This window comes from Archocentrus centrarchus, unplaced genomic scaffold (genome assembly GCF_007364275.1).
Source record: "Archocentrus centrarchus isolate MPI-CPG fArcCen1 unplaced genomic scaffold, fArcCen1 scaffold_55_ctg1, whole genome shotgun sequence".
NCBI lineage: Eukaryota > Metazoa > Chordata > Actinopteri > Cichliformes > Cichlidae > Archocentrus > Archocentrus centrarchus.
The window spans coordinates 926,219-938,361 of record NW_022060277.1 but is presented as its reverse complement, the minus strand read 5'-3'; the positions used below and the strand labels follow the sequence as shown (position 1 = coordinate 938,361).

Genomic DNA, 12,143 nt, shown 5'->3' with positions numbered 1-12,143 from the left:
TCTCTGCAGGAGCCTGCTGAAGAAAAGCAAGGCACGGAGCAAGAAAAGGAAGTGCCGCAGACTTCCTTGTCTCTGCAGGAGCCTGCTGAAGATCAATCAAAGGCAGGAAAAGGAGACTCACTGCTGGAAACTGTGAGATCTTTGCAGGAGTCTTTGAAAACAGAACAAGGAAACGAGAAGATCCTCACCACCAAGCTGGAGAAGCTTGAGGAACAACCCAAGCAGAAGAAGAAGAAGAAGCGCAATTGGCTGCTTAGGCTATTCAGCAGAATCAAGTCCTAAAAATCTGATTTTTTTGGTCCTAAAATCACATTTATACACAACATAATATGTCAGTGAACTTGTCAGAGGTACGGTAACAAATCATTCCTTGTTTTCCCCCCCAACCGGCAGCGGCAGATGGCTGCCCCTCCCTGAGCCTGGTTCTGCCGGAGGTTTCTTCCTGTTAAAGGGAGTTTTTCCTCCCCACTGTCGCCAAGGGCTCGCTCAGAGGAGGGGATCTTCTGATTGTTGGGGGGCTCTTTAAACCAACCACTGATCAGTTCACTGGCATTACATTTCAGACTCAGCAAAGATGTAAACGGATGACTCCTCACAATCATGACATGACTGTCATGATGTCAGGAATCATCCATTTAAAACATCTTTGCTGAGTCACGTTTGGTTGTTTATCAATATGACTTTTAGGACCCTGAGACCAAATTTAATAAAAAAAAGAAAAAAATCAAAGTATCTGTGTGAATGATTTCATATATACTGTATATACTGTTTTATGGTAAAATACTGGCAGCTGTGGTTGGCAGAACTTCACTATTAAAAATATGGTACAACACATGAGAAATGCCATTTTACAACCAACAACTGCTTGTGGTTCATTAAGAAGAAAATAACAGGTAAAGCCCAGTGCACACAAAGACACACGGTTAAACTTTCAAAAGCTTTTTGGTGAAACAGATTGAAATGATCCAATCACTCGTCCAGTATGAAGGTACGGCAGTGTTGAGATCTTCTGTAAAACAGTGTGTGTCTGCATACATATCAATAAAATCCATGGTGCATTGCCTGGCTGATGAAGAGTGTGAGAGTCCAGGTATGACTGCAGAGCGTACTCAGGATGGGATGGAGTCACACATGGACACGATGCTCATGGAGCTGGAACTTAAAGCGAGTGTGGGCACCGGTTCAGCTCGCAGACCCACGTTAACCATCAGGTGTTCACTGTGGACGGGCACGATCCTTTCTGCAGCCAGAAAACAAAGACAAACCAAGCTGGATGGATGCAGTGCTGAAGCTTGATGCTGCCACAGATACTCGTGTGAAATAAGAAAAACGTCCTCTTTCAATTCAAAGCTTTTACATGTCAGGCTATTCTAAAAAAATCCTCTGGTCTTTTTCAGGTTGTAAACGTCTTCAAATCCAAGTTCAAATTAACAGCATGACATTAGACTGTGTCATTATTCAGTAAACAAAGCTCAAATGCAGGGTCAGAATAAGTATAGCCTTCATTTTTACATGGCAATGAAGCAGGAAAGTGACAGCCAGGAGCTGATAATCAAATACACTTGATCAACTGCTCACCAGAAGTCGTGAGCAGCCCGATGAAAGTCGATGTTTTGGCTGCTCTGCAGTCCATCACGCTACAGACAGAAAGATCATGTCTCCTCCTCATCCTGGCAACACAGAGCAATCCACATGGCCAGGATGAGGAGGAGACAGAGGCAGAAGCAGCAGGGGAGCTATCTGATCAGGCAGAGAGCGCAGGAGAGGGGACCGCAGCGACCCCCAGACGAGGCAAGGCACAGAGGAAGAGTAGTGACGAGATGATGGAGGAGGATTTGAAGAGGAAGGAAGTCAGGGAGGTAGAGAGAGAGAAGGAGGGAGCCCGGAGGGATGACACAACACACTTCCTGCTCAGATTAGCTCCAGCCACGAGGAGTTTGCTCCACCAAAGCAGTCATGGATAAGAATTCAAATCCAGGAGCTCGTCCATGAGGCAGAGTTTGGGCCATCACACAATGATCCATTTCTTTAGCTTATTCATTTCCTTATGCATGAGTTTGCTTTTTGGAGGCTTGGTTTAATGAAGAGTCTCAGTCATCCAGGCAGCCAGATGCAGGAGCGCAGCTATATACTTTCTGAGGTGCATGTAGGCACATTTTTAGGAACCCCCCTGCACCCATCCAAATACACACACACACACACACACACACACACACACACACACACACACACACACACACACACACACACACACACACACACACGCGCACACACACACATAGGCTTTTGTATTTGTTTTATTTTTATTGATATGATCTGTTATATTGTAACTACAGCACACAGTTGCAGAACAGTGACCTGTTAATTTACTACTAGTAACTTTAGGTTTTATTATTAAAGATTATCATGAACAGCTGATCACAGACACAAACTATGCAAATAAACACTGACACATTTATGAGCTAACAAGCTTTCCTGCTGCTGGACAAGCAGCAGGAAACCAAGGAGCTGGTGGTGGATTTCCGCAGGCGCAGACCCACCACACGGACACCGGTGAACATCCAGGGAGTGGACATTGAGATAGTGGACTCTTATAAGTACCTGGGTGTTCACCTAAACAATAAACTGGACTGGACTCATAACACTGATGCGCTCTACAGGAAGGGTCAGAGCAGACTCTACCTGCTGAGAAGGCTGAGGTCTTTTGGAGTGCAGGGGACACTCCTGAAGACCTTCTATGACTCTGTGGTGGCATCAGCCATCTTCTATGCAGCAGTATGTTGGAGCAGCAGCTTGTCTACAGCTGAGAGGAAGAGGATAGACAAGCTCATCAGGAAAGCCAGCTCTGTCCTAGGATGTCCTCTCGACTCAGTGCAAGTGGTGGGAGACAGAAGGACTCTGACCAAAATAACATCACTGATGGACAAGGTCTCCCATCCCATGCATGAAACTGTTGCTGAGCTGGAGAGCTCCTTCAGTGACAGACTGCTGCATCCTAAATGCACAAAGGAGCGTTACCGCAGATCCTTCCTCCCAGCAGCTGTAAGACTTTATAACCATCACTGCTCCCAACAAAAACCACAATAGCCTACACAATGTAGGATAATATATAATATACTGTAAATAGTCCGGCCTGTTAAGGTTCAACACACAGGCACATCATGTACATTGTATATAGTGTTATTACTATTATTAGTATTAAGGTTAATATTGTTTGTTGATTTTATATATATTCTTTTCTTAATAGTGTGAATTATTATATCTTTATTTATATTTATAATAACTGCGGCTGCTGTTACACCCAAATTTCCCCTCTGTGGGACAATAAAGGCTGTTTCTTCTTCTTCTTCTTATTATTATTATTATATATTATATTATATATTATAGGCCATTATTATAGATGTTATTAGGAAGTGATTAGACAGGAGAGGGGTTTTCAGGAAATACTGTTAAAGGTTCAGTTTATGCCACATATCAGAAGAAGACGAATTAAAGGCACGACTGGGTCGTAACATTCACGTAGTGCTGTTTCTGCTGTCTGTACAGCTCATCGTCTTCATCTTGTTCTCTCGGTGCCTCGAGTGGAGGTGGATTCCCCCGTCTGAAGATGCTACAGTAGAGTGGACCAACACATACGTGAAGGTCCGCGTGTATCAGAACGGCTCTGACCAGCCTGGAGAACAGAGCTGTTTCTACAGAGGCCGAACGGAGATGAACGAAGACCTGCTGAGAACCGGAGACCTCAGTCTGACCCTGAGACAGATGAAGACACAAAGACCTACACCTGCACCGTCTGCAGCAGGGAGGAAACATCCTGATGGAGAAACCAGTGGAGCTGAAAGTCACAGGTCAGAGGATCCAGCATCTAACATCTGAAGCACCAAAATTCATCAATGACATTTCATATGAATGACATCAGTATGTTATGAATATACATAACAAAGACTACCTACGAAGAATGGAAAGGTCTGTAATTTTTATCATAGGTACACTTAAGCTGTGAGAGACAGAATCTAAAAAAAACAATCACATTGTATGATTTTAAAGAATGAATTTGCATTTTATTGCATGAAATAAGTATTTGATACAGTAGAAAAGCAGAACTTAATATTTGGCACAGGAACCTTTGTATGCAGTCACAGAGGTCAGACCTTTCCTGTAGTTCTGGACCAAGTTTGCACACTGCAGCAGGATTTTGGCTCACTCCTCCATACAGATCTTCTCCAGATGTTTCAGGCAACATTGAGTTTTGGCTCCTTCCAAAGAGGGTTCAGGTCTGGAGACTGGCTCGGCCACTCCAGGACCTTACGGAGCCACTCCTTAGCTGCCCTGGCTGTGTGTTTGGTGTAATTGTCATGCTGGAAGACCCAGCAATGACCCATCTTCACTGCTCTTACTGAGGGAAGGAAACTGCTCCTTATAAAGGAGTTGTCCCACAAAACTAAACGTAGGGGAACAGAAAACAATCACAACAGAAAGCACACACACCGGAGCTACACAAACACGTCAGGTAAATTAAATCAAATCATTTCCTGAAATTCTACATAAATAAATATGAACGTAACAGGCAGAGACAACTGTAAACTATAAACACTATTAACAAAGAACTGGCATTGTTACACAGGCAATATGTTTTTTCACTAAAGGTTTCCCTTTTTAATTAAACTTAATTACATTTATTTATATAACAATGAAAAGTCCCCTCAGCGTGCTTTGTATTGTAAGATAAAGACCCTACAATAATACAGAGGAAACCCAACAGCCCAAACGACCCCCTATGAGCAGCACCTGGTGACAGTGGGAAGAAAAACTCCCTTTAACAGGAAGAAACCTCCATCAGAACCAGGCTCAGGGGGGGGGGGGGGGGGGGGTCATCTGCTGAGGGGGGGCAGAGATTAATAATCACTAATGATTAAATACAGAGTGAAGTATAAACAGAGTAAATAAGGTGAAGGAAAGGAAACAGTGCATCATGGGAACCCCCCAGCAGCCTGGGCCTACAGCAGCATAACTAAGGGAGGGTAACTCACAGACACTCACAGACTCCGTACAACAATCAGTGGTTTCTTTATTCGGAGCAGGAAGTGAGGCATCAGTCCTGGTTATCAGTCTGTGTGGGACTTCCACAGTCCTGCAGTTTCACTCTGCAGCCTTTCACTGTTTGCTGCTGTTCTTTGCGTTTCAGCTGAGCGCCCTCTGGTGGACAGACACACTCACATCCAGATTTGAATAACTTTATTAGTATTCTACAGCAGTGCCACTGACATAAAGAGGGTTCAACAGTGACAGAAGAAGATGGAGGAAGCCCCGTGATCCACCGGGTTGGCCTGTCGTGGTGGTGACAGTCACACAGTCATATTCAGTGGAGTCATATTTAAAGGATTCAGAGGTTTCATAACCCAGAAACATGACGATGTAACAAAAGAGAAACTCCTCAGTAATCAAAGATGTTATAAATGTTCTTTCTTTATTTCAGAGTCTCTTTTTATTCTTTTTATTATTAAAAATGAAAATATTTGACTTTTTCTGCTGAAAATGAAACCAAATAAAAAATGTATGAGCATCAACTCAGAGCTGAAGGTCAGCTGTTAGTGGGAGCAATCACACAGAGACCACGGGGATCCAGAGAAACGATCTGATGCACAGGATCTCCTTCTGCTGATATTTCTCTGGAAATGACCTCTGACCTCTGACCTCAGAGCAAACATCAGCTCCTGCTTCAGACTGACCTCGATTACATCTCTGCTGACAAGAGCACGTGTGCACGGATCCCAGCAGTCACTGATGGTGTTGCACCATGAAGTCAGTCACAGATGGAGAACCTCCACCTGCTGCATCCACCAGATTTACCCCCCCCCCCCCCCCAACCCCCCCGTGTCTCAATCCACTTCAGATACAGGAAAACCAAGCTGAAGCATCACTGTTTGGGCACATGACAGGACTTCCTCTGAGAGACCTGCAAATATGAGTTGCTCTGAAAATGATAACTTCACATCCACCCTGAACACCGGGTCCAGACCGCCTCCTGGTACGGGGTTAAAGTTCACCTGCTGTGTTGATGTGGCGTTGACCCAAACTGTGTTGGAGTTTGTGTGACCCACACTGAGTCACATTAATCTTACTGTGTTCAGTTTGTGAAGCTTCAGTGTAAATCTGCATCCTTCATAATGTTACAGGTAAATCTGAGTCGTGGTCCCTGTGAGGAGCCGGTGACCCCCCAGAGGTCCCGATCCCTCAGGTTGACCACCACTGAGACACACCAGAGGGAGCAGCAGCTCCATTCACAAAACAGAGATTTCACAGGACATAAACTCGTGAATATAATTTCAGTACAGAGGATTCAGGAGCAGGCTTTTATTTTGAAATACAAACAGTGCTGTTTGAAGATATGGAAGCCTGTCTATGCCAAAAAACAAAGGTAAAAAGGAAAACTGGAATGAATGAACGAAAATGGCTTTATTGTAGGTATTTATGCTTGAAGCATGATTGCTGCTATATTTATTCTAATGTTAATTTAAAAGTCTTCAGATATTTGAAGTTAAATTGTGCCTTCATTTCACTGAATGTCTCAATATCATAAAACGCAAGGACTTAACTCGCAGCGAAAACAATGTTACTTTCTGAGGTGCATGTAGACACATTTTTAGCACCCCCCTGCACCCATCCAAATCCATACACACACACACACACACACACACACACACACACACACACACACAGGCTTTTGTATTTATTTTATTTTTATTGATATGATCTGTTATATTGTAACTACAGCACACAGTTGCAGAACAGTGACCTGTTATTTTACAAACACCTGGACTCTTGCAAATTTCAATTTGTAAATCACGCCGCGCCCACACAGCGCCCACACAGACACACAATATAAGTGGCGCCACAGCAGCGCACAGTTATATTTTCTGTGTAATGGTGCATGCCAAGCTCACCATTACATACATATTTACATCAGAACGGCATATAATCTGAGGACGAGCTGAGAATAAAAACTTACTTACTATGAATCGCCTTCTGAATAACAGGTGTTCGTTTGCAGCGATAAAACCGGTCGAATCAGCAATAAAATCCTCTAATACAAAATAATCCACTCTCGTGAGTCATTTAGTCACTTCGCTGAATAAATGTAGTCTGTTTTTGATGCATTCTGATAATCTGTTGGCGAGAAAAAACATTGTAAATACTGTTTACGCACGTCAGCGCATAGACTCCTGCTTCCTGCTCAGTTTACGCATGGAGGACGCACCGACTACACACTGATTACGCAGGGAGGTTATGGAGTCACGTGAAAACAAACCCCATAGTGCCATATACCCACGTGTCGGGAATTTTATTGGCTAGCCATCTGTGGTTTTGGATTTCAGATCAGAGTTGACCAATAAGAACGATTGGAGAACATTTGGGGGCATGTCCAGAAAAGCCACATGACACTGTCTGGTTATTATTGGCTCTGGAAAATCCATTTCATAACATGATTGGCTAAATGAGGTGTCAATCCAATTCTGAGGGTCTAGTCTGTCATATAAAAGCATCGTAAGGGCGAACGGCAGCGTTAATGTGACGCTATGAGACCTCAAAGTCGGAAGTCGCTACAGAGGGCCCAGGGGCGGGCCGTTGCCAGTTAACAGGCTAGAGATCCCTTCCAGGTGCCTCAAACCCCACTCACACCTGTTGAGGTCACCTGAAGTGACAAGGTCTCACAAATCTCACAGTGCTTTCACAGGAAACCCTTTGTGCTAATGACCCACAAAAGTCCAGAAAGTACTATGACCTGGATGACTGAGTAGCTACAGAGACAATGGGTCAACAACCACCTCCAAAGGGGACAACCCCCACTAGGGTTTAAATAAAGTCCAGTCACCTTTGATGAAGTTCTTGAGAACAGCAGGAACGACACTTTGCCCGTCAACAGTGAGCAGCAGGTGGAAGCTATCAGGGATCAAAAAGCATCCAATTTCACCAAATTATGCTGAATATGCATACGGTCAATACGGCTCCTATGACCATGGCTGCAGCCATCTTTACTTGACACACTCACCCACAGGTAAGTGCTTGCAAACTTCAATACCCATGAAAAAAAGAGCCAAATTTGAAATATTTTAAACTGATAATCAGAATGTTCCTAATTGATTGACTGTCATTTAATATTTCAAGATAAAACAGTCAGATGATCTCTTTCTTTAGAGACTGGATTGTGTCTGGGCTCATATTACAGTAGACCTGGCCTACACAAAGATCATTAACACTTTCACACTCAATCAAACCGTCTGAGAAATATTCTCGTTGTTCCTGATGATCAGAAATCATTCAAATCAATAACTTCATTGGTGTTTTCAATCTTTTAGTCCTATTTGAAAGCTTGAGGTTCAGATCAGCAGTTCGGACTAAGACATCAAAATATACTGTGGACCAAAATCTGTACATGTTTTGTGAAGCTGTAATCTTTACAGGGATTCTGCTGCAGAAACATGCACAGGTAGAGTCGAAGGCTGCAGTGCTGCAAGGCTGGCTGCTCGTCACTGCCTCTGTTACCTGTTGAAGATGAGGCTCTGGCTGCTGGGCTGGGGGTCAGCATGTGCTCAGCTTCATCACCGCTCTGGGTTCTTGGCTGACTCTGTGTTAGCATGTTGTCTGTGCAGATACATGCAAAGAGCTGAAGTTGTGTTAGCAGTGTAACACACCTGTTTCTGTCCTGGAGGCAGTTTTCAGTTTGCATGGAGCTTTTGTCCTTTTGCAGAATAAAAAAAAAGTATTGTCCATATACTCTTCTGATGAAAAGCTGTAGACTAGGGTTTAATATTTTTCCCGAAAATGGCATGAATCAAATCCCGGGAAAAGACGAGCAATTTCCCGGGAATCCCGGGAAAAAGTGGGTTTTATTTATTTTTATTTTAATTAGGCCTTCTGTAGCCTGTGTCTGGCTTAACCTATTTTGATATTGTAGATATTTTACTCAACTCCATTTTAAAAGCGAAATATGTTTAAGTAATCTATTTCATGAGACCTTCTTCACACATTAGGCCCGTATTCTAATTCATGATTGTTAGTAAGTGGCTGCAAACGAGGAAAAGAAACACTCGAAGTTAAACAGATATTTCTTTATTGTTCAGGCATATACTATAGGCTATATAATGCAAGATAACAATATATAATAATATAAAATTAACAACAAATTAAAGAGGAAAGAAGTACAACTGTGTATTAAAACGCTTGAAACGGAGGCTGAACGTGCCTGAAATGAAAAGTAATGCTTTCGCATTAAACGAACCCTTCTGTCAATATTTCCTTAACTTTAACATTCGGAAGCTTTCTTTTTTTTCTGAAAGTGTGCTTTTAAGAAGCAGAGAGCATCGAGAGATTCTGCGCTTAAGCGATTTCGGAGTTTAGTGACAAATTGGCCGCAGATAGAAAATGCTCTCTCCGCCTCCACGGATGTAGCCTGAACAGAATGCAGGGCATCAAACAACTGCTGCAGGTGGGGCGGTCTCCTGTTTGTAGCTTCGAACAGAGAAAACTCTTTGGTCAGAACTTTCATGAGGTCACCCTCTTTGATTTCATCTGACGCCGGCGTAGTGGTCATTGAAATGGCCTGCTGCAGATCCAATGCTAGGTTCCCTTCAGTTGAGACGTCTTCAGTCGGTGATGTAGGTCTGGCATCTGCATCACCCTCGCTCGCGCTCTCTTCGGAGAAACGGCCGAGGAAAAGACGCTCCACAAGTCCCTTAGCCGTCCGTATCAGCATCTGTCTTGATGGCATGGTGAAAATCTCAGTGGGCCTTGGTGCTGGTGCGACTAGAACACCGGGATCCAGAAGGTACCTGCCAAAAAATATAGTAATGAAAATGAGCGGATTGACCAAGGCCTCATTCTCCGATCACAAAATTAATAGGCTACGTTACTACTACTACTACTACTACTACTACTACTATAATAATAATAATAATAATAATGCTCACCTATACAAAGATACCAAGTTCTTCTGTCTCCGTTCCATGAATCTCCTCTCAATCGCATCCCTCATTTCAAGGCTCAGGGGGGTGTCCTGCTTTGTCAACTGGTCAATCATGAAGATGAAAATCCCATCAGCTTTAACGAGGGTGGTGTCACGGTTACAAAGCGATTCGACTCCCATCTTCACCGGCTTTAAGCAGGAGCTGAGTTGCTGAATGAGTGCAAGCTCTTCGTTGGTGATGATTAGTGCATTGTTGATATCAACGAGGGTCTTCGTCACTGGTCTGTGTAGTGCAATGTAGCGGTCCAGCATGTCAGCCAAACTGTTCCATCTGGTGCGACAATCCAAGATGAGTGCCAACTCTTTCCCCTGGTCTTGTTTGACACATTCCCTCAGCTTGTCGTTGCTGACTGGGGATTTGTGGAAGTGCCTCGCAATTTTACGCACTCGCTCCACGCTCCTGTACATGTCCTCTCTCACTGACCGATACCCATCCTCGCACACAGCTAACTCGTCATCAGAGTCTTCACTGCTCTCCTCCTCTTCTTCACTTGCTTTGCTCTCTCCATCAGAGGTGGCACGGTGGTAGAGCACATCTGTGACAGCCAGGTGAACTGCGTGGGCATAGCACAGCTGTAATTCCGGCAGCACCAGTCTCCCAAACTTCACCATCACTGATGCTCCATCCGTAGTGCAGCACACAATGTGTTGGTTCATGTCAAGCTTGAAACATTGAAGCTGATCGTCAACCAATGCTTTCACTTTTTCTGCTGGCATTGTTCCACGGACATGTATGACACCTAAATTCCAGTAAGTTTGCGCACCGTGCACATTTATGCTCATGTACCGCTTATGTTGGGAAGAAGTGTATTCGTCAATGGTCAACGAAAAACGCAACCCTTTCTTCACCATGTCTTGGAACATTTCGGCCAGTTTAATTTTCTCCTCGTTCGCAAACACTCTAACCTGCTTGGAGATTTCTGTGGGATTCTTTGGGAGAGTGTAGCCATCCCTCTTGAGTGCTGATCTCAGATACTCACATTTCGCCATACTATTAAAGGAGAATCCATCAAAAGCTGCCATCTCCGCTAGTATTTCTTCAAGAGACTTGCTGCTAACTCGGCTAAAGTAGCCATCCAGCATTTTAGCACGTTTTGAACATGATGGCCTTTCTTCGTGTTTGTCATGTTTGGACTCTAAATGTCTGCGTAGTCCGCTTGTTGATCCACCAGAACATTTGACGACTCGGTCACACAACATACATTTGGCGCTGTCATTATCTATTTTTGTAAAATGCCCCCACACAAAACTGTTCGTAGACATCATTGCCTGTATGCGCCTCGCTTCTGCTGAGTTACCGCAATACCGTAAGTACTGTTGACTCATCACCCCATCAATGTTACCGTATGACAACAAATCGACGTGCGCGACTTTTTTCCCGGTTTCCCGTCTTACGTTTCCCGGGAAACGGGAAATGGTTCTGATCGCATTTCCCGGGAATCCCGGATCCCGGGCTTAAACCCTACTGTAGACGGCTCCACCGTTTTCATCCTCCTGCACAGGAGCTCAAGTCAGCTGATTGTAGCAGGAAGAAAAAAGCATGTAGTTTTACTTTTATTTTCCCTTTTTGCCTGCCCGATGTGCAGATAACTGGAGGACCCAAGCATTAACATAATTGCAACTGTAATGTCATTAGTCAATTTAGCACAGTAATGAGTTATGTTATTTTGTTACTGAAAAATGTCATGTAATTACATTCATGCATTACAACCAACACTGCTGGTGAGGGTCACCATTCCACCGCAAACCAACATGCAGGAGGCACAGCGTTCACTCGCCCATCAAATAAATGTGGAGCAGATAAAGTGGCACTCCTTAGTTATTGTACTTGGTGACTGTAACAGAGGAAACCTCAGCCTGGAAGTGCCCAAATATAGACAGTTTATTAGGTGCCTGACCAGACAAGACAATATTCCAGTTCCCTGTTAGACTACAGTAAGCAATGCTATCACGTGGTCCCTGTGACGTGCTTGATAACGAGATGTTAATCCAAATATGAGACCTGAAATGATCCTAATATGTTGCAAACTGACCACAAAGAGAGGCAACCTGGCTGTATACATAATCAATATTAAATGTCTTACTTTTTTAATTAAAGTGTTTCAGGTGTCTTCCTTCA

At 43.8% G+C, this 12,143-nt stretch overlaps 1 protein-coding gene across 1 annotated transcript; it reads right to left on the bottom strand.

Moving 5' to 3' along the window:
* Nucleotides 1–9,245: 9,245 nt before the first annotated feature.
* LOC115777537 (zinc finger BED domain-containing protein 4-like) lies at nucleotides 9,246–11,464 on the bottom strand. The gene is made up of 2 exons (XM_030725464.1): nucleotides 9,969–11,464; nucleotides 9,246–9,830 (listed from the first exon to the last, which is right to left on the bottom strand). The coding sequence occupies exons 1-2, from the start codon at nucleotides 11,348–11,350 to the stop codon at nucleotides 9,305–9,307; spliced, it is 1,908 nt and encodes a 635-aa protein (XP_030581324.1). The 5' UTR covers nucleotides 11,351–11,464; the 3' UTR covers nucleotides 9,246–9,304.
* Between the last annotated feature and the right edge of the window lie 679 nt (nucleotides 11,465–12,143).